The sequence below is a fragment of the Pan troglodytes genome, chromosome 1 (genome assembly GCF_028858775.2).
Source record: "Pan troglodytes isolate AG18354 chromosome 1, NHGRI_mPanTro3-v2.0_pri, whole genome shotgun sequence".
NCBI lineage: Eukaryota > Metazoa > Chordata > Mammalia > Primates > Hominidae > Pan > Pan troglodytes.
Genome location: NC_072398.2, coordinates 94,920,672 through 94,943,140, shown reverse-complemented (window position 1 = coordinate 94,943,140; position 22,469 = coordinate 94,920,672). Strand labels below are relative to the sequence as shown.

The window sequence follows — 22,469 nt, the reverse complement described above, 5'->3', positions numbered from 1 at the left end:
GGTTCCTTGCTTCTACTCTTTCTTTGGCTAAAACTATTGAGCATATATTGAAGGGCTTGAAAGTCAATCCATTCAGGATTCCTCAGGGTAGATAGTTTTCTCTTTATAGGGCTTTCACTTTTTCTTGATGTTGAATTCCCCTTACCTATGCCAAGTTTCTGACTGTAGCATCCCTGACACCAAGAGTGACTAATCCCTCTGTTTTCCAGCTTTCTGAGACCAAGATCTTCACTGCCTCTAATGTGTCTTCAGTGCCTCTGCCTGCGGAGAATGTGACAATCACTGCTGGTCAGAGGCAAGTGTGCAGTAAAATTTAGTACCATTTCTTAAACACATCTACTGAGATTACTGTAAAGAGAAGTGGCACTGGCCTTTGTAAACTCCCATGGTGTCAATAATAATAACCAAATTACATTACATCATTACATTCCTCTTAAGTTAATGGAGAGACTTCTTCTTTTTTTTTTTTTTTTGGAGACAGAGTCTCACTGTGTCGGCCAGGCTGGAGTGCAGTGGCACGATTTCGGCTCACTGCAACCTCTGCCTCCTGGGCTCAAGCAATTCTCCTGCCTCAGTCTCCCGAGTAGCTGGGATTACAGGCGTGTGCCACCACGCCTGGCTAATTTTTGTATTTTTAGTAGAGACGGTGTTTCACCATGTTGGCCAGGCTGGTCTCGAACTCCTGACCTCGGGTAATCCGCCCATCTCTGCCTCCCGAAGTGCTGGGATTACAGGCATGAACCACCGCGCCAGTTGATGGAGAGACTTCTAAGAGTTAGTACTAGTTAATCTACTGAATGGAAGTTTATATGTTACAATTTTAAAGTTGATTCTCCCTGCAAATGGCACTTTAATTACAAAGATCAGCCTTTCATATCACCAGCATTGAGTATATAACTTGTTTTGAAGTAAGTCAGGGAAAGAAGAGCCAAAAGTGGAAATGTTTTCATTTATTTCTGAATCTTTTAGAACTGTTCAGCAGTTTATTCTCCTGTTCTCTGAGCCCACTGAGTATAACAGTTGTTTTTTTCCTTTGGATCAGCAGGATCCAGCTAATAAACGTTTTAGAATTTAAATCTCTAGGGATCAGTGGTAGGAGATACACTCTTCAGGGAATATTTTTAATTCCCTGGAAACCTCTTGAATTTTTTCTAGACCTGAGCCTGATAGCTCAAAAATTCAGTTCTGACGTTAACTACCCAGAGTTAATGCAGACCCCACAAGTTGAAAGCTCAGTTCTACAAGAGTGCCCCAACTTCAGAGGTTCTGCCAGCCAGCTACAAATTTGGAGGTTCCCATGACCGCCTTATCAAGTTTGATAACTCACTAGAATGACTGAACTCAGGAGTTTTACTTGCCATTACTGTTTTTTTGTTTTTGTTTTTGAGACGAGACGGAGTCTTGTTCTGTCACCCAGGCTGGAGTGCAGTGGCGTGATCTTGGCTCACTGCAACCTTCTCCTCCTGGGTTCAAGCCATTCTTCTGCCTCAGCCTCCCTAGTATCTGGGATTACAGGCATGCACCACTATACCCAGCTAATTTTTTATTTTTAGTAGAGGCAGCGTTTCACCATGTTGGCCAGCCTGACCTCAGGTGATCCACCCACCTCAGCCTCCCAAAGTGCTGGGATTACAGATGTGAGCCACCACACCTGGCCCATTACTGGTTTATTATAAAAGTACAACTCAGCAACAGCTAAACGGAAGAAATGAGTAGGGCAAGGTATGAATGGGTATGTGGGTGGGGCACACACAACCTCCTTGTCTTCTGCAGGTATCCTGAAGCTCTCCAAATCTTATTGTTATGAGTTTTATTACCTAGGCATGATTGATTAAATCATTGGCCATTGGTGATTGGACTTAATAGCCACGTCGCCTACACCCCTGGAATTTGGTGGGATTGGGAGGGGCTTCTGAAAGTTCCAACACTCTTACCTGGTCTCTTTTTTTGAGACAGAGTCTCACTCTGTTGCCCAGGCTGGAGGGCAGTGGCACAATCTTGGCTCACTGCAACCTCCGCCTCCCAGGTTCAAGCGATTCTCCTGCCTCAGCCTCCCGAGTAGCTGGGATAGTAGGCACCCGCCACCACTCCAGGCTAAGTTTTGTATTTTTAGTAGGGTTTTACCATGTTGGCCAGGCTGGTCTCAAACTCCTGACTTCAAGTATCCGCCTGCTTTGGCCTCCCAAAGTGCCGAGTTACAGGTGTGAGCCACTGCATCCAGCCTTATCTGGTCTTTCTAGTGACCAACCCTCATCCTGAAACTATCTGGGGCCCCACCCTGGGCTACCTCATTAGCATTCAGGTATGGTTGAAAGAAGTGTGTTATGAGTAACAAAGGACACTATCACTTAGGAAATTCTAAATGTTTTAGGAGCTCCATGCCAGGAACAAGGCAAAGCTCAAGTATATATTATACCACAGGTAACTTTTGAAATTTTACGAAAATTGTGGGAAAAAATATCTCCCAAACTGCCCCTGTTCTAAAGCCATTGAAAGATTCCAGTGTTCTGGTATATGATTTTCTGTTTTAGGAATTGGTAATGACAGGTATTCAGTATTAAAATCATGGATAAGTACTTATAAGTTTTGGCTGAGTTATTGAGCTGCCATGTTAAAACTAGCATTTGAGGCCGGGTGCGGTGCGGTGGCTAATGCCTGTAATCCCAGCACTTTGGGAGGCCAAGGCGGGCGGATCATGAGGTCAGGAGATTGAGACCATCCTGGCTAACACGTGAAACCCCTTCTCTATTAAAAATACAAAACAAAAAAATTAGCCGGGCGTGGTGGCAGGCACCTGTAGTCCCAGCTACAGGCTGAGGCAGGAGAATGGCATGAACCCAGGAGGCAGAGCTTGCAGTGAGCCAAGATCGCACCACTGCACTCCAGCCTGGGTGACAGAGCGAGACTTTCTCGAAACAAACAAACAAACAAAAACTAGCATTTGATATTTCATTAAATTAATAACTTCACTTAAAAAATTAACCATTATTATTGGCAACATCAGTGGAATTCAGCTATATACTGTAGTGACTCTTATGCATCAGTTATTTTGGGAAATTTAAGCATTTCAAGGCTTTGTGTTTGAACCCTTTTAGAAGAAGCCCCAGCAAGTGGCTTCATTTTGATCTAATCTGATTTGAGTGTTGGGGAATGTTAGCGTGTTCAGTCATTCTTCATGAAGATCCCTTCCCTTCTCCATTAGAATTGACCTTGCTGTTCTGCTGGGGAAGACACCATCTACAATGGAGAATGATTCATCTAATCTGGATCCGTCTCAGGCTCCTTCTCTGGCCCAGCCTCTGGTGTTCAGTAATTCGAAGCAGACTGCCATATCACAGCCTGCTTCAGGGAACACATTTTCTCATCACAGTATGGTGAGTAGGAAACGTGGTTTATCCTAATCAAACCTTCCTGCTAATCCTAGCACACATACACAGTTCCTTCCAAAGACAGTCAGGTTTTTGGCAGGTGAAGCATCCTCTTTGTCTTCTTAAGCAGACTTGGTTGTAGAAATGTTTGAGTTGGGTAATAGGGGGTAGCTCTAAGAGAGGACTTAGTTCTGGACAGACTGAATATTCTTATAAGAATAAGTTAACATTATTTATTGACTACTCATTGTGCTGAATGAACACCATTTGCCATTACTCTTGAGAGAAAATCAATGACATAAACTTGTCAATACATTTTAATCCTTTTGCAGCCCTCATTAAACTATGATGGGAGATTGTAGCAGTTCCCCATTTCTTGATGGATCAGAATTGTCTTGTATATTTACTTAAACCAGGTATTTGTAGACAAGGCCTCCAGAAACCTATGGTCTTCCCATTTCTGCCACTTACTAGCTGTGTCTCCATTTCTATGTAAATAGGGATAAAAGTGCTAGTCCTTCCCATCTTCCCAAAGGTGGCTATACAAGTGTGGTTTCAGTAGTGATATTATAAATAACTTAGAACTTATGACATATTACTTGTTGACTCAAGAGCATTTAAAACATCCAAGGTCATTAACTACATCAAAGGAATCATTTAAACTAAACAAAGATGCTACAAGTACCAGTTTTCTCATAGTCAGTGAGTCCTGAGAAGTACTGCTTTTTCTTTTTTTCTCTTTTTCTCTCCTATTTTTTGATGGAGGGATACTAAAGTTGTAAGCAGACCATGTGTGTGCATATAATTTTATTTTTCCAGTTAGAGTAATTAGTTTAACTAGAAAACTGCCAAGCTAGCTACTAATTCAGAACTCGGTCAGTTTTTAATTGTTGTCTTAAAATGTTTTTTGTGTGTGTTAAGTTAGTAATTTGGTGGTCGATGTCCTGCCACATAGGAAAGGTAACAGGTGAGAAGAGGTGGGAGGAGAAGGGAAATGGAGAGAAGTGTTGGGATTAAATAGAAAAAGAAGAAAGAAAATAGGACAAAGGTTGTAAGAAGGTGTAATGAAGATCAAGAAGTAACTACCAACCCTTAAAGATAAATGACTGGAAAATGTGATTATGTGATCTATGTCTCTTAATTGCCCTCTTAATGTCTGGAATTGTGAAAATTTACAACGAAATCAGACTTTTGATATCAAAAAGATGTTTTCAGCTGGGGACAGTGACACGTTCCTGTAGTCTCGGCTACTCTGGAGGCTGAAGTGGGAGGATTGCTTGAGACTAGGAGTTCAAGACTATAGTGAGCTTTGAGCTCACCACTGTACTCCAGCCTGGGTGACAGAATGAAACCCTTTCTCTAAAAAAAATTTTTTTAAATAAAAATGTGAAAACTAAATATAAATACTATTCTGTTTTTTTGTTGCCTGTACTAATCAATATGTTAGATAATGTAATTTCCTTTCTATTGAGAATAAATGTTAGAGGATTAATTTCACTTAAAATTTAATAGAGCTAAATAACATGGGAGTTTCTTTATATTTTTATGTATAATACAGTGAACACTAGGTAATTTTAATTGTTTTTATTTTTTATTTTTTTTGAGACAGAGTTTCACTCTTGTTGCCTAGGCTGGAGTGCAATGGCGCGATCTTGGCTCACTGCAACCTCCACCTCCTGGGTTCAAGCAATTCTCCTGCCTCAGCCTCCTGAGTAGCTGGGGTTACAGGCGCCCGCCACACGCTTGGCTAATTTTGTGTTTTTAGCAGAGACAGGGTTTCACCATGTTGGTCAGGCTGGTTTAGGACTCCTGACCTAAGGTGAGCTGCCCGCCTCAGCCTCCCATAGCGCTGGGATTACAGGCGTGAGCCACAGCATTTGGCCCAGTGATTACCCTATAGAACTTGTATGTACATGGAGAAAACAATCAAATGATACTGACTTGCTACTTGATTGTCTAGTGCAGAAGTTGGGATGCCCTTTAACTTTTCCTTTTTGCCTCTGTGCTAGTTATTAGCAGCATCGAGATGAGGCTCCAGTTAATTGTTGTTTCTTTTGAGTTTTTTTAATGAGAAGGGCAAGGACCTTAATGGCAAAATAAAATCTTATATTACATTTATGTTAATTGTATTGGTTGATTTAAAAATTCTCGGCTGGGTGTGATGGCTCACGCCTCTAATCCCAGCACTTTGGGAGGCCGAGGCGGGCAGATCACGAGGTCAGGAGATCGAGACCATCCTGGCTAACACAGTGAAACGCTGTCTCTACTAAAAATACAAAAAATTAGCCGGGTGTGGTGGCGGGTGCCTGTAGTCCCAGCTACTCGGGAGGCTGAGGCAGGAGAATGGTGTGAACCCGGGAGGCGGAGCTTGCAGTGAGCCGAGATAGCACCACTGCACTCCAGCCTGGGTGACAGAGCGAGACTCTGTCTCAAAAACAAAAACAAAAACAAAAATTCTCCAGTCAGCCAAATTTTATCCCTGAGAAGCAGGGAGAAGGAAGTAATGATGATATGAAGTTTTAATGGCTCTGTTTTTTTAGTGATTACTATGTGCCATACATGTATTAAGTGCTTTAATTTATTTAATCCTCCTACAGCTTTACTTTTATTCCTATTTCCAGATGAGGAAAGAGAGATTAAAAAATAGTTTTTCCAAGCTTACATAGCCAGGATTTCAATCTAAGACAGTCTGACTCTAGGTCCTATACTCTAGTGGACTATGCTGTATACTCAGTGTGACAGTATTCTTTACTTGCCTGATCTATACTGGCTCTCGGTCTGGATAAGTGTCTTTATGAGTAGCTGAACAAGGTTACTGGCTGTAGGTTTCTCTCATCTCTTTGTTGATCTACAGGTGAGCATGTTAGGGAAAGGATTTGGTGATGTCGGTGAAGCTAAAGGCGGCAGTACTACGGGCTCCCAGTTCTTGGAGCAATTCAAGACTGCCCAAGCCCTGGCTCAGTTGGCAGCTCAGCATTCTCAGTCTGGAAGCACCACCACCTCCTCTTGGGACATGGGCTCGACGACACAATCCCCATCACTGGTGCAGTATGGTGAGAAGATGGAAAGTGACTTGAATCTTTAAAGCATTGGAGCATTACTGTCAAGAGGCTAGCAGGGGGAGGGGGTGGAGAATGTGTCCTGAAGTGAAGAAAAGGGGCAGCTAGTTGGTTACCTTCCCACATGTATTTCCCCTAATCAAATAAGCTGAATTCAAGAAGTTGGGGAATAATAAAATTTGAGGCTATATATTTCTCATCACATTTAGAGGCTGGGCATGGTAGCTTACACCTGTAATCCTAGCACTTTGGGAGGTTGAAGTGGGAGGACAGCCTGAGCCTTAGGAGTTCAAGAACAGCCTGAGCAACATATCAAGACTCCATTTCTAAAAAAATTGTTTTCAATTAGCTGAGTGTGGTGGTGTGCACCTGTGGTCCCAGCCCCTAGGGAGGGTGAGCTAGTGTGAAGCTAGCTTTCCGCAAAAAAAAAAAAAAAAAAAAAAAAATTTTAACCATATACATAGTTGCAGTCTTCTGTTGATTGGGGTTTTAATTATTATTATTATTCTCCTTAGATTTATCTTCAGTGTTTGAAAATAACATATTGCCTCCAGGTTCTTAGGCTTAGCCATCTTAAGACCTTACACAGTAAGTCTTCACTTAATGTCATTGATAGGTTCTTGCGACTTTATGCGAAACATAAGACAAGGTCTAGTTCTGTCATCCGGACCGGAGTACAGTGGCACTATCTTGGCTCACTCATCTTCCTGGGCTCAAGCAATCCTCCCACCTGAGCCTCCTGAGTAGCTGGGACCACAGGCTTGTACCACCATGCCTGGCTAATTTTTAATTTTTTGTAGAGATGGGTTTTCTCCGTGTTGCCCAGGTGTGTCTCTTGGGCTCAGGCAATCTGCTGGTCTTGGCCTCCCAAAGTGATGGGATTGCAGGCGTGAGCCATTGCACCTGGCCATTTTTTTTTCCTCATCAACATTATAATGAAATCATGTTGAAGGAAACAATGTTATGCCAAGATGTGCCATGCCTTGTTTTTGCTTAAAGCCAGTTTCCAAGCACCTATGGATGTTAAATGAGAACTTGCAGTACTTTAAACTTGGACAATTTGTGCATTCCTGTCTTACACAGACAGGGTAATGTTGATTTAATTAGGCTTTATTTAAGGATGGTTGTAGGCCAGGTGCGGCAGCTCATGCCTGTAATCCCAGCACTTCGAGAAGCCGAGGCGGACGGATCACTTGAGGTCAGGAGTTCGAGACCAGCCTGGCCAACATGACAAAACCCCGTGTCTACTAAAAACACAAAAATTAGCCAGGCGTGGTGGCGCGCGCCTGTAGTCCCAGCTACTCTGAGGCAAGAGAATCGCTTTAACCCAGGAGTCGGATGTTGAAGTGGGCTGAGATTGCACCATTGCATTCCAGCCTGGGTGACAGAGCGAGACTCCCATCTCAAAAAAAAAAAAAAAAAAAAAAAAGATGTAATCCAGTGATTGTCACCTATAGAAATGAGATTAAGCCCCAAAAGAGGGCCTGCTTATATGAGTTTCTGATTTTTACAGTCCTCATTCATGGTGCTAGTGCAGGACAATAGCATTTCCTTGAGATTCATTAGCATCTCTGGCTTCATATACTGGGTTTCCTCTTGCAGATTTGAAGAACCCAAGTGATTCAACAGTGCACAGCCCCTTTACAAAGCGCCAGGCTTTTACCCCATCTTCAACCATGATGGAGGTGTTCCTTCAGGAGAAGTCACCTGCAGTGGCTACCTCCACAGCTGCACCTCCACCTCCGTCTTCTCCTCTGCCAAGCAAATCCACGTCGGCTCCACAGATGTCGCCTGGATCTTCAGACAACCAGTCCTCTAGCCCTCAGCCGGCTCAGCAGAAACTGAAACAGCAGAAGAAAAAAGCCTCCTTGACTTCTAAGGTACTTAAACTTTTAGGTAGATACCATTTTATGGCAAGGGGTGTGGGGCTTGAGAATTGAGATTAAAAGGGTAAGTTTGGAAATTTAAAGGGAAGGGTTTTTTTTAGTCTTTAGTAAGGTTGTATTAAAGCCATTACTTTCTCTTCTCCTTCAACTTTATAGATTCCTGCTCTGGCTGTGGAGATGCCTGGCTCAGCAGATATCTCAGGGCTAAACCTGCAGTTTGGGGCATTGCAGTTTGGGTCAGAGCCTGTCCTTTCTGATTATGAGTCCACCCCCACCACGAGCGCCTCTTCAAGCCAGGCTCCAAGTAGCCTGTATACCAGCACGGCCAGGTAGAGGGAACATTAACCATAAGACCTCTCTTATTAACCTTTACTACTTTTTTAATCTGTGGGAAATTTCTAGAACTCTGGAGAGGCCAAGCCCCTCTGCATGGCTGAGGGGGAAAGTAGTCAGTCATAGCATTTTTAGTGCTTTAAAATATTGTTATTAGGGTTATCTGTAACTAAACAGGTAGAAATATGCCCCTTAGGGGCTGGGTGTGATGGCTGACACTTATAATCCTAGCACTTTGGGTGGCCAAGGCAGGAGGATTGCTTGAGGCCAGGAGTTCAAGACCAGCCTGGGCAACATAATGAGTCCCTGTCTCTACAAAAAAAAATTTTTTTTAAACACAGAGTTTCACTCTATTGCTTAGGCTGGAATGCAGTGGTGCGATCTCGGCTTACTGCAACCTCTGCCACCCGGGTTCAAGCGATTCTCCTGCCTCAGCCTCCCGAGTAGCTGGGATTACAGGTGCCCACCACCATAACCAGCAAATTTTTGTATTTTTTAGTAGAGATGGTGTTTTACCATGTTGGCCAGGCTGGTCTAGAACTCATGACCTCAAGCGATCTACCCACCTCAGCCCCCCAAAGTGCTGGGATTACAGGGGTGAGCAACCGTGCCCGGCCCAGATTTTTTTTTTTTTTTTTTTTTAGATGGAGTTTTGCTCTGTTGCCAGGCTGGAGTGCAGTGGTGTGATCTCGGCTCACTGTAACCTCTGCCTCCCAGGTTCTAGCAATTCTCCTGCCTCAGCTTCCTGAGTAGCTGAGATTACTGGCATGTGCCACCACATCCGGCTAATTTTTGTATTTTTAGTAGAGACAGGGTTTCACCATGTTGGCCAGGCTGGTCTTGAACTCCTGACCTCGGGTGATCTGCCCTCCTCGGCCTCCCAGAGCACTGGGATTACAGTCATGAGCCACCACGCCTGGCTCAGAGTTTTGCTCTTGTTGCCCAGGCTGAAGTGCAATGGTGCAATCTCCGCTCACTGCAACCTCTGCCTCCCAGGTTTAAGCAATTCTCCTGCCTCAGCCTCCCTAGTGGCTGGAATTACAGGCATGCACCACCATGCCCAGCTAATTTTGTATTTTTAGTAGACATGGGGTTTCACCATGTTGTTCAGGCCAGTCTTGAACTCCTGAATGGAGATGATCTGCCCACCTTGGCCTCCAAAAGTGCTGGGATTACAGGCGTGAGCCACCACACCCGGCCCAAATCTTATATGGTTCTTGAGGGAGCCTAGAATTCAGAATTCTCTAAAATGAGTGTGAACAAAAGATGGCTTTTCCTGTGCTTAGGGTCCATGTTATAATGTATAGAAGGGGCCAAGAGTAATGTATCCTGTATACCGACATTTAGCCACTTTTTTATTTTGAGACAGAGTCTTGCTCTTGTCACACAGGCTGGAGTGCAATGGCACGATCTCAGCTCACTGCAACCTCTGCCTCCCAGGTTCAAGTGATTCTCCTGCCTCAGCCTCCTGAGTAGCTGGGATTACAGGCGCCCACGACCATGCCTGGCTATTTTTTGTATTTTTAGTAGAGACAAGGTTTCGCCATGTTGGCCAGGCTGGTCTCGATCTCCTGACCTTGTAATCTGCCCACCTTGGCTTCCCAAAGTGCTGGGATTACAGGCATGAGCCACGGCTTCCGGGTCCACTTTTTCTCACAACAGCAAAATGTAGGGGGGAGCCAAGGGACTTTTCTCTTCCTTGAAGACTTGAAGATGTTTTTAAGATTTTTTTTTTTTTTTTTTGAGATGGAGTCTCGCTCTGTCACCCAGGCTGGAGTGCAGTGGCTTGATCTCGGCTCACTGCAAGCTGCGCCTCCCAGGTTCATGCCAGTCTCCTGCCTACTCCCAAGTAGCTGGGACTACAGGTGCCCGCCACCATGCCCGGCTAATTTTTTTGTATTTTTAGTAGAGACCATGTTAGCCAGGATGGTCTTGATCTCCTGACCTCGTGATCCGCCCGCCTCGGCCTTCCAAAGTGCTGGGATTACAGGCGTGAGCCACTGCGCCTGGCCTAGATGTTTTTTTAAGATTAATTCTTAATTCAGATCTCTGGTGCTATAGAAGGTAGGGATTCCTAGTGTTATCAGGAGGAAATTTTGGTAGATTCTTCTATTTGTTGCTGAAAAATTTCTTCTTGATTCAAATCAAGTTATTCCACTAGTAGATCTCCACGATTTCCTTAGTATGAGTAGATATGCTCTATTTTGTTTCTCTGAGATTTTTCTCTTCATTACTCACAGTGAATCATCCTCTACAATTTCATCTAACCAGAGTCAGGAGTCTGGTTATCAGAGCGGCCCAATTCAGTCGACAACCTATACCTCCCAAAATAATGCTCAGGGCCCTCTTTATGAACAGAGATCCACACAGACTCGGCGGTACCCCAGCTCCATCTCTTCATCACCCCAAAAGGACCTGACTCAGGCAAAGGTAGTGGCTTCATGAACCCTTGGGAATTGGTTAGGAGAATAGTGGGCAAAAATTCCTTAAATATTAGTGTTTTACTTTTCAGCAAGTGGTGCTAAGAAACTTTGGAAGTAGTGATTGAGAATTTGAAAAAGGCACACATCTGTGGCTAGTGAATTAAAAGTTCTTATCAGCAATCCCGGAGACTGAAGAGCCAGGAAACCATTCTCTTTGTACTAAAAATTCATTGCCTCTAGTAGAATCAGTCTCAAGAGCCTGTTCTGTCTTCTGGGAAGATGTGATTGCCAGATTTCTGGGTGCGTGTCAGTAGACCTCACCTTGCTAAGTCCTGGCATGGTGAGGGAGACAGCATGTGCCAGAGGTGACGTGGAGTGAGTGTCAGATGCAGCCAGCGGAATAGGTGGTGTGGCTGAACTGTTGTACTTACCCTTCCCCAAAAATCACTGGATGTGGACTTTGGGCCTTTCCTCTATCTGTTTTAGGTTTGGGGTGTCTTCAACAATTTGTAGGGTTTCCTTCTTTTGCTTTTGGTCACACAGTGTTGGTATATCTCAGTTTTGTTGTTTAATTTTTGTTCCTATTTTGGTTTTTTGGATAGTCTGCACTGTATTAATATTAATCCTTTTGGTTAATTTACAGAGTTTCTCCTAAAGATTTGTTGACCAAAATAAAGCTGAATCAGTGCTAACTTTCCTCATTCACATGAGTTTGTCTGTTTCTTGCTCTTCTGTTTTTTTTTTTACCAGAATGGCTTCAGTTCTGTGCAGGCCACGCAGTTACAGACCACACAATCTGTTGAAGGTGAGTGTTCTTCAGGCTTTTCCCCTCCTAAGTTTCTGGTTTTCTATCTTAAAATGGTGATAATCCATTAGTTCCCTTCACTGGACAATTGAGACCCATGCTGTGTAATTCTCAGCATTAAAGAAAAAAGATTCTACCTAATATAGTCCGTTGTTAAATAACTCATCCTTTTGTCTTTGGAGCTGCCTTGGACTGTGGTCACCTCTCTATAGACATTCCCTTTTTTCTGATGAGAGGAATTCCTTTCTTCTAAATTTCTAGGTGCTACAGGCTCTGCAGTGAAATCTGATTCACCTTCCACTTCTAGCATCCCCCCTCTCAATGAAACGGTATCTGCAGCTTCCTTACTGACGACAACCAATCAGCATTCATCCTCCTTGGGTGGCTTGAGCCACAGTGAGGAGATTCCAAATACTACCACCACACAACACAGCAGGTGATTTGGGGTGAGGATGGAGGTTGGGGTTGGTGAATAGCAATAACAGAGCTCTCTGGTTCTTATTATTCCCTTGGCCTGGCAGAGACCACATTAGCCCTGCTTTTGTGGTAAGTGGGTGACCTAAGAACTGTGGGAAGTGAAGACAGAGGAGGCTTGTTTTAATTTTCCCCTTTCAACATCCACTTTTGCTTTAACTGCTCTCTACCCCTGGCTGGCCATTGTGCTTAACATATGATCTCAGACCTCCTTGGTGTCCCATATTATGTCTTATTTCCTTGTTATGTTCTTGACTGAAGCTCCAGGTCACGTAACTATAGCACTATGGCTGATGGCAGCCTCTTTTTTTCTGACAGCACGTTATCTACGCAGCAGAATACCCTTTCATCATCAACATCTTCTGGGCGCACTTCGACATCCACTCTTTTGGTAAGTGTGATGCTGAGAGGGATGTGTGGTTTTCTTACACTTAGAACTGTCCAACCGTAAGATTGTCCCAAGAGAGAATTATTGAAAATTTCTTCATGAGGTGGCAAAATAATTGATTTGAGGTTGCAGGAAAAGGAGTAAAGGGATGTTAGGAAGCCAAGAGAGGCAGAAGAATCCCTAAACATTGAACTCTGGGTCATTCCTAAAAGCCCTGAAAGTGACTTTCTGACTTTTTTCCCCTACTGAATATATAGTTGGGCTTTGTATGCTTTAATAAATTCTGGAAGAACATACCTTTCCAACTGGTAGAGCTGTTCTCTTTCCTTGGTCTTGGGTATGCCCAAGTTCTGAAAAGAATCAGTGCAAGGCTGGACATGTTTGTGAAAGGAGAATGCCAGGTGAGAGCTTTTGGTCCAAGAGTCAATTTTATTGTTTTGATTTGTAACAACTATTAATAGAATTAAGCTGAGCCTGTAAAGGGAAGGACCCATTTTGGACAAAAGTATCAGATTTGCCGGAAGCCTGGGGAGATATGAGGGCTAAGGCTCCTTTAGGAGTCTCTATTCAAATACACAGTTTCAGATTTAAAGTCAGAATTGTGGACAGGTGCAGTGGCTCACCTCTGTAATCCCAACACTTTGGGAGGCCAAGGCAGGAGGATTGCTTGAGCCCAGGAGTTTGAGACCAACCTGAGCAATATAGTGAGACCTCATCTCCACAAAAATTTTTTGAAGATTGGCCAAGCATGGTGGTACATTCGTAGAGTCCTAGCTACTCGGGAGGCTGAAGTGGAAGGATTGTTTGAGCCCAGGAGGCCAAGGTTGCAGTGAGCCAAGATTGCACCACTGCACCCCAGCCTGGGCAACAGGATGGGACCCTGTCTCAAAAAAAATGTAAAATCAGAATTTTTGCTTTTTCCTAGTCCACAAACTGGTCTCAACTAGTAAAGAAAAGTTGGGGAGAGAAAGCTGTGATATATTTTTTACATCTCAACTCTCTCTGTTCCTTTATCAGCCAGTGTTAGTCTCTGGGGAATCTGTCTCCATTTGCTTTACTGTCTTTCTGAACAGGATGATGATGTGCAGTGAGTCTGTTACCATTCTTGCCAGATGAGTCTTGAGGAATATGTAGCTGGAGATTATTTCTAACTACTTTAGCAGGGTGTACTTTGGTACCTTGCCTACTTGGCCTCTTTAATTAGGAAGTTGACATCATAATATATTCAGCAGGGGGGATTGTCTTATTTTTCCTGACCTATGATGCTGATCTCTTTTCTTCTTCTCTCTTCCACTGCTCCCCCTTTTGAAGCACACAAGTGTGGAGAGTGAGGCGAATCTCCATTCTTCCTCCAGCACTTTTTCCACCACATCCAGCACAGTCTCTGCACCTCCCCCAGTGGTCAGTGTCTCCTCCAGTCTCAATAGTGGCAGTAGCCTGGGCCTCAGCCTAGGCAGCAACTCCACTGTCACAGCCTCGACTCGAAGCTCAGTTGCTACGACTTCAGGTAGCCTTGCATAAGCAGATGGCATTCCTCTGGGATGGAGGAGGTAAGTAATTGTGTGATGGGATAAAAATGTAATTTCTCTTTTAGGAAAAGCTCCTCCCAACCTCCCTCCTGGGGTCCCGCCGTTGTTGCCTAATCCGTATATTATGGCTCCAGGGCTGTTACATGCCTACCCGGTAAGTGGGACTAAAGGATCTTCTTCAAAAGGTGAGGGTGTTGTGGCTACTCTTTTTATAGCTCTGGCTTCAGATGGACCCCTGTGAATACCAAAACTTGCACATACTCAAGCCCTGCAGTTGGCTCTGTGGAATCCATGTATATGAGTTTTGCATTCTGTAAATGTGGCCGTATTTTTGATCTGTGTGTCTGGTTGGAAAAAATTCGTATATAAACAGCGTGCAGTTCAAACCTGTGTTAAGGGTCAACTGTAATTAAAATATAAAATAAATGAGGGATCGCCACATGTAATCAAACTGGTTTTTAATCTTTGCAGTTTTGGAAAAAATACTAAACTGAGGCCAACCCATCTATTGTGTATCTGCTTTGGTTTATGGTGCACACATGTATGCATGTGTGTGTGTGCGTACAATGTGTATGTATATGTGTGATGAGAATATCTGCCCTGTTTGAAACACAACTTCTGGGCCTCAGAAGCCAAAGGCCAGAATGTTCATCTGGAATCCTTTTTGGTTTCTTAGATAATTATGACTATTATTTTATTTTTTGAGGCAGATCTTGCTCTTACCCAGGCTGGAGTACAGTGGAACGATCATAGCTAGCTCACTGCAGCCTTGAACTCCTGGGCTCAAGCAATCCTCTCACCTCAGACTCCCCAAGTAGCTAGGACTACAGGTGTGCATCCCCATGCCTGGCTAAGTTTTAAAAATTTTTTTAGAGACAGAGTCTTCCTATGTTGCCTAGGCTGGTCTCAAAATCCCAGGTTCAGACAGTCCTCCTGCCTCAGCCTCTCAAATAACTGGGGTTATATATAGGCCTGAGCCACTACTCCTGGCCCCAAGAATTATTTTCTCTGATTTGATTAAATCCCTAACTCTGAGTGTGTTTGCTGGTCTGGCCTGGTTAGAGGAAAGTTTCCTGACTCAATCTGGGACTTTGAGAATAAGTGGCTGACATTAGTAGCTTTTTGCCCTAGTGTATCTTCTGTGACCTTCAAGTATTTGGTACCTATTAAGATGAAGGATATATGAAAACGTTTTAGAAGATACCTGTTCCTGCCCTCATAGACAAAGTCTAGATAAATTTCATACCGATGACACATCCAAATAACACAGTTACACATTTTTAATTTGTGGTCACTACCTTAAAACCCTGAAATTGGAGAAAAGTGAAATATTCTTTCCAGAGGAGATTATTTTTAAGCCAGATTTTGAAGAGTATAAGAGACAGAGACTTGTAGAATAGAGAGTAAAACTGGTTGTTCGTGTATATTTTGTGTCTACTCTATTGGTATCAAGAAGCCAGCCTACTAGAATCAGTAGTATTTAGCTCAAGGAAAGCTTCAAGACCTTTCATGAATCATTTAATCTCTGTGTACTTTACTGCTTTTTCCTTAAATAAAATTGAAGGAAATAATCCGTGTCCTGTTCTAACCCAGAATGAGGATGAATGTTCTGTTGAATTAGCTTGTCTCTTGGCTCCTTGTTTTGCTAACATCATGACCAGTTCCTGTTATTGCTATATGTCTGTATCTTTCAGCCACAAGTATATGGTTATGATGACTTGCAGATGCTTCAGACGAGATTTCCATTGGTGAGTATGTGGGATAGAGCTTTGGAAAAGAAAGTAGTCTTAAAATTAGTGTCGGGAGAATTATCTCCGTCACAGACATAGCTCTTTCCCATCCCAGCCCTCCATACACTCTGATTTAAGGCATATTAGAATATAGGGATTTGGGGGAGGGTTTCCAACAGAAGATAACTTTTTTTTTTGAGACAGAGTCTCTCTCTGTCGCTCAAGCTGGAGTGCAGTGGTGTGATCTTGGCTAATTGCAACCTCTGCCACCTGGGTTAAAGCAATTGTCTGCCTCAGCCTCCCGAGTAGCTGGGATTAAAGGTGCCCACCACCACCCCCAGCTAATTTTTTTTGTATTTTTAGTAGAGGTGGGGTTTCACCATCTTGGCCAAGCTGGTCTTGAACTCCTGACCTCATGATCCACCCGCCTCTGCCTCCCTAAGTGCTGAGCTTACAGGCATGAGCCGCCGCACCCAGCCTTTTTTTTTTCTTTTTTTAAATCAGAGTTGTGGCATCTTAGTAAATACATTTTAACCTAATCTATAGCCCAGTAAAGTACTCTGGAGCACTCAGGGTGCTTTCTGTTTGTCCCAGACACTTTAAATTATCGAATGATCTGTTTTCTCAGTAGAATAAGCTTGGTATAAACTGATAGGGATGACACCTAGAGGGTTGAAAATATTGGTCCTCGTGGACTTTGTTGTATTCTCAAGTGGGCATACCCGTAGACCTTGTCTGACTGTGCTCATGGCCAGGCAGGGGGGACAGTGTATGCAAGAGTAATGTGGAGTTTGTGCTAACTCTAGCCAGCTTAATTAGTGACTGGATAAATTGCACAACTCTCACATTCTTCTGTTTTTTCCTCCGTGGAAATAGTACTCATGCTGGGGAATGAGTGACATTGAATCTCTGCTCTTTTTTTCCCTCTTTTCTAGGATTACTACAGCATCCCATTTCCCACACCCACTACTCCGCTGACTGGGAGGGATGGTAGCCTGGCCAGCAACCCTTATTCTGGTAGGATTGGGATGGGACTAAATAAATAAAAAGGGAGATAGTGTTGGGATTGATGGCAGACACCTGATTGGTAGCAAGAAGGGATGTGATAAATCAGGATTGGTAGATTCAAAATCCTGCTAAAGTTGGGCATGTCATGGCTTTTCCTATTCATCCCACTTTGTGTTGTCTCCCTGTGATTTCTAGATGATATCTTAGCCAGGCATGGTAGCACACACCTGTAGTCTCAGCTACTTGGGAGGCCAAGGTGGGAGAATTGCTTGAGCCCAGGAGTTCAAGACCAGCCTGGGCAACATAGCAAGACCCCATCTCCAAAAAAGTGATATCTTGACTTAGTTTCAAGCCATTTGCTAGCTTTTTCCAGGAAATACAGTGGTTGAGGTGGTCTTCTCTGCTCATCTCTGCCCCTTTATGCTACTACTCACAGTGGCAATCTCACTGCCTTGCTAGGCCTGGGGCTTCCTTCTTTTACCTGACCTATCATTGTCCTCATTGACTTACCATTTTCCCTGATCCATCATTGTCCTTCAAGTCCAGCATGGGGTATTCCCCATGGAGGAGAAGAGGGGAGGGAAGAAGAGGGAAGATGAAAGAGAACACAAGTGGGCAGAGAAATTGTGCAGGTGCCTTATTCCAAGAGCCTCCTGCCATAGCATTGCACAGTTATTCAACATTAGTCCTTGACTTGCGGCAACTGTGCTAAGTGTATGCTGAGCAACAATAATTGGAGCCACTAAGAAATGTAATTCAAGGAATTGAACTTTAATAGTCTTTGAACAGGATCTCCTGGAATCATGTGAAATCAGAAGAGGTAATTCTGTATTGGTATTGGGGTGAAAGAGGCAGGTACATTTAGTTTCTCCTGTCACAGGTGACCTCACAAAGTTCGGCCGTGGGGATGCCTCCTCCCCAGCCCCGGCCACAACCTTGGCCCAACCCCAACAGAACCAGACGCAGACTCACCATACCACGCAGCAGACATTCCTGAACCCGGCGCTGCCTCCTGGCTACAGTTACACCAGCCTGCCATACTATACAGGGGTCCCGGGCCTCCCCAGCACCTTCCAGTATGGGCCTGCTGTGTTCCCTGTGAGTACCTGGCTTTGGTCACTCCTTGTGGTGAAGGATCCTAGCCCTGGACACTATCCTAGCTGCTTTTAAGGGTCAATGACTTTAATAATGGATGACGAGGAACAGTTTCCACCTCTGGCCTGTTTTTGGCCTGGTGCAGGGTGGTGGGGGAATGGGGCTGGAATTGGTGGAATTAGGATAGGGATTGCCTAGACTTAGAATTTGCCAAAGGGAGAATATGATACCATACAGCTTTGCTTCACTCAGATTCATTCATTCCCTGCTGCCATTGTCCCTTTTTCTTCCTCCAAACTACCATTTCTTGACTTCATTAGTAGATTCTAGAACAGTTAGTAAGGAGCTAATTTCACTAAGCAAACTGTAGTCAACTTGCATCAGGATAGGTAGCCATCTGAATGGCCAGTACCTGGAGCAGGACAAGTGGGACAGATGGTATTCTGCTGCCAAGTCACTGCAAATCTGGCCTTTTTGCTCTTTAGGTGGCTCCTACCTCTTCCAAGCAGCATGGTGTGAATGTCAGTGTGAATGCATCGGCCACCCCTTTCCAACAGCCGAGTGGATATGGGTCTCATGGATACAACACTGGTAAGCTGACCTTGTCTCTGGCTCGGTGGTATCTGTGGGGTGTTGTTGGATAAATTTCAGGGAGGAAGACTTGGTGCTTGAGAAAATGGGGTTGGTGAGGGTGTGCCGCTGCCCCAGGTATGATTGTTAATGCTTGGCTGACTTGGGTATCTGTGGGAGCAGCACCAACAGAGGAGCTTGATACTAGGACATGTGTCCACTATTTGTGACGGGAATGCCCAAGAGTATGTGTTGGTTTTTAGAATATGTTGGTTGGCCAAAAGTGTGGGTGGAAGTAGGGCAAGGAGCCCCAAGATTTTGCTGAAATGTCAGTGGAGGCAAGTGTTAATAGTATGTATGGCACTGATAGTACAAAAGGGGGGTGTATTCACTGAGTAGAAGGATTAAATGGGTTCATAGCTAGCAGCCTACGATAGGTTTGGCTTAAATCACTTTGTAGCACTACTTTTCTTATGTGTCCTTTTTTATTCCCTAGCTAGAAGACCTAAACTGTGGAGAAAAAGGAGTAGGCGTGACCATACTTAATAGAGTGGGAATTGGACTGGGAGAGTTGGGCCTTTAGGTTCCTTCATTTGTATGGCTGGTCTCTTTGCAAGTCTTTTTGCATATGTGATGGCAGGGAGGGAATTGTAGGAATCCTCTGGATGGGTACTTACCTAAAAGATACTCAGCCTCTCCCTTGCTTCCATACCTGACATCTGTGCTCTACTTTTGGAGGACAGGGAGCGAGAAGGAATCTTTGAATAATATAATTGTACCTTTTCAGCGACTTGTAGATGAATAGGGGAGGAGTAGGTTTCTCTGATTGCTTAGGGTTGGGGATGGGGGTTGTCCTTCAAAGCTGTCAGCTCAGTTACAGTTTCATGGTGATTTGGATAGAGCAGCATGTGTTTTTCACCCTTATATGGGCTCTGGGTGGGTCAGTTGCCCACAGTTTTCAATAATTGGGAAGAGCACAGAAGGCAGTAAGGGCTAGGAACTGATAGCCAAGTGGAGCTTTGAACTGTGCTGCATGAGTTAGAGTGGGTCATGAGTTAAATTAAACAAATCCTGAGAAGCCCCATTGAGATTTAATACATAGACTCCTTGTGGCCACCCCTGTCATTGAGCAAGGTTCACCCTAAATCTTGGTGGGGAGGATTATAAGCTTTTTGACTTGGAGTGGTGGCCCCTTTCCGAGGACATTAGGTTGAAGTCTTAGTTGGACCAGGTTCATGAATTTTAAGAGGTAGGTGATGGATAATATAAGAGAATTGGCATACCTGATTCTAGAAATCCCACCTTCTTGCCTCCCTTCAGAATTCAGAAACGTATTATATCAGCCCTTGAGAACCCCCAGTTCCCAACCCCACAAAGGGCTTTTGTCATTCCATTCATTTATTTTTATGTATTTGATTCCTTTTAGGAAGAAAATATCCACCCCCTTACAAGCATTTCTGGACGGCTGAGAGCTAATTTGGCCCAAGGCTGGGGGCTGTGTTTTGTGTGTGTGTATAAATTTGCACTGAAGTCTTGTTTCAGAAACCAGACCACTGAGGAGAGCCTGCTGAGCTGAGGCCATGGCCTGCGTGGCTTGGGGAAATGAGTTGGTGGATACCTTCTGGGCTTTTGAACTTGCCCCTCCCCCATTTCCCTCTCCCCCATGTGTCTGACCCTGTCTTACCCATTTCAAGTTCAAGCGGTGCAGCACCTTCGAAGCATCAATGCACACACCTGCTGTTGCTTTTGATTTCTGGAAGGCATGTAGTTTCAACTTGTAACAAAAATATTTGTAGTCTTCAATAAACTGTGGTATTTCTTTAGCTAACTCTGGCGTTCTTTCCGTGCATGTCTTTCTGGACACTAGGAACCAATGCTGTGCTGTGGATGAAGGGTGGAGGGTGGCCTTTTTAATCAAACCCCAGCATAGCCAAAGAACTATTAATTTTTCAGTATGGTGGTTTTATGAAGGTGGGGGGAGGGGAAACAGCCTGAGTTTCCCACCTGTTGATTAGTTGGTAAAGGAAACTATTTGTAGAAATACCTGATTCTCCATGCTTATGTTGCTTCATTTTTCCATTTAGATCTTTCCTTTGCCTCTTACATAAGCAGTGGGGGAAAGGACAAAAAAGTTTGGAGTGTCATGTCATGGTGAAAGGCAAAAGAGAGTTTTCAGAGCTGTTAGAGAAGTATCTTTCAAGGCTTAATTCCCACATCTATCTGGTTCCTAAAGGCCAAGTGGCTAAGATCTGATAAAGTCATTAGTGATAAGCTAGTTGATGACTCAGGCTCTGTGGAGACTGTGCTATCCTGGAACATTGTTCTTAGTCCCTTGATGGCTTTTCAGAGATCGTGGATTATCAGTTTTGCATTTGTGGGTATAAGCTAAGGATGTGCAGGAGCGGTTTGGTCAGACATCTCCTTGACTATGGAAATTCTAATTCCCTCCCAGTCCAGCTAGCATACAACATTAGCCCTTTGTTTATAAAGTTAACGTGGACAGTGAGATCACCACCCTGGGTGAATTAGAAACCAAAGTATTCAGCTTTCCTTGTATTTGTTCCCAGCCCTTTGGAGTAATTTTGCTCTGTGGAGTGTGACCACCTTTCCCAGGGGCTGCCGTGGTGGGAGAGATAGATTCATGTGTCTCTGCCCTGCTGCCCACGTGATTCTGGTATTGTCACTGTTTGGGGATAAGTAGGGGGTGTTGATGTTGGAAGGAAAGCAAGAGAACTCTGTAGTTTGAAGATCTTCCTAATAACTGGTGAGGGGTAGTGAAATCAGTACCCATTATTTTCTAGGTCTCTAATACTGTAATTGAGATTATTATGGCTACTACAGAGTATTATGGTTCCTGCATTCTCAGTCCCTTCAACCTCATATCCAAGATAAGGCCTCTGGACTAGAAGCTGTTTTTAGCCTAAACTCTGGAAAGAATGAGATCAGGTAGGGGCACACTGGAGCTGAATTCCTCCCTACCACTCGGCTTGAGAATCCAGTTAGTCATTTCTTCCATCCAATATAGGCAGCCTAGCCTCACTGCAGAAGGTGACCAACTATGCTATTTTTTATTTTTTTATTTTTATTTTTGCCTTTGCAGTAAAGATAAATTCTCTCTTTTGGTTTGACTTAAAAATGTTCTACTTATATCCTGTTTATTCCACCTTTACTCTCAACCCTTCCACACGAACTTACTAGCTGAAGCCTTTTCCATAACTGAACTTCCTATTCTTAAAAGTTATGCCTGTTACCCAGTGATTTGCCAGATGGGCACCTCGGGTTTGAAAAGGGAATGGAAAAAATACCCCATTAGCCCTTTAAGATACTCCTGTATCGTTCCCTTCTTTTACTTCAGTGTCTTTAGACAGTAGATGCTTCGGAGATTTTCTCTTGCTTGGTTTTCTGTAGTTCCGTTATTTTTCCTAGTTAGTGTTTGCCCCTCCCAGGAACTATCTGGACTTAGGATGTTGGGAAGGTTTTCCAGATTAAGATACCACTTCAAAAGTGACTGTTCAAGGTGGGCTTAACTTTGGAAGGCTGCCTTTGTCTGAGGCATTGGGAGGATTTGGGTTCTAGAGTTTTAATTGTGGGTGAATGGAGGATTCCTTATTTGTGATTTGGCCACTCTAGTACACTGCTTCTAAAACTCTTTTCCATCAGTGTTCCTGACAGCAGAGGAGAAGGAAATGTGTACCTCTGATGGGAAGGATCCAAGGGCATAGACAGGCAAAGTTTTTCTGAAGCTTTGTTTTATTTTTATAAAAACTAATATATCTTTTTAAAATCATGCTTTATATTCCT

The 22,469-nt window shown here is 43.8% G+C and overlaps 1 protein-coding gene and 1 non-coding gene across 51 annotated transcripts in view; both read left to right on the top strand.

Annotated features, from left to right (window-relative positions):
- The window catches only part of UBAP2L (ubiquitin associated protein 2 like), a 50,887-nt gene that overhangs the window by 22,913 nt on the left and 5,505 nt on the right, over window positions 1-22,469 (top strand). For 44 of the 50 annotated variants that reach the window (XM_054671683.2, XM_054671646.2, XM_016927900.4 and 41 more), the window contains exons 10-24: window positions 210-295; window positions 3,203-3,374; window positions 6,223-6,421; window positions 8,030-8,307; window positions 8,470-8,642; window positions 10,887-11,076; window positions 11,820-11,874; window positions 12,136-12,310; window positions 12,667-12,739; window positions 14,048-14,243; window positions 14,331-14,419; window positions 15,960-16,013; window positions 16,931-17,012; window positions 17,884-18,101; window positions 18,584-18,689. In XM_054671683.2, coding sequence (XP_054527658.1) covers window positions 210-295; window positions 3,203-3,374; window positions 6,223-6,421; window positions 8,030-8,307; window positions 8,470-8,642; window positions 10,887-11,076; window positions 11,820-11,874; window positions 12,136-12,310; window positions 12,667-12,739; window positions 14,048-14,243; window positions 14,331-14,419; window positions 15,960-16,013; window positions 16,931-17,012; window positions 17,884-18,101; window positions 18,584-18,689 — 2,146 coding nt within the window. Of the gene's footprint in view, window positions 1-209; window positions 296-3,202; window positions 3,375-6,222; window positions 6,422-8,029; window positions 8,308-8,469; window positions 8,643-10,886; window positions 11,077-11,819; window positions 11,875-12,135; window positions 12,311-12,666; window positions 12,740-14,047; window positions 14,244-14,330; window positions 14,420-15,959; window positions 16,014-16,930; window positions 17,013-17,883; window positions 18,102-18,583; window positions 18,690-20,094; window positions 20,497-22,469 lie in introns of those variants that run through there. The other 6 variants (XM_016927906.4, XM_016927902.4, XM_024348630.3 and 3 more) reach the window with 1 other exon arrangement.
- Window positions 16,710-16,845, top strand: LOC112207347 (small nucleolar RNA SNORA58). Its single transcript, XR_002941776.1, has one exon. It is a non-coding gene; the product is annotated as a small nucleolar RNA SNORA58 (small nucleolar RNA).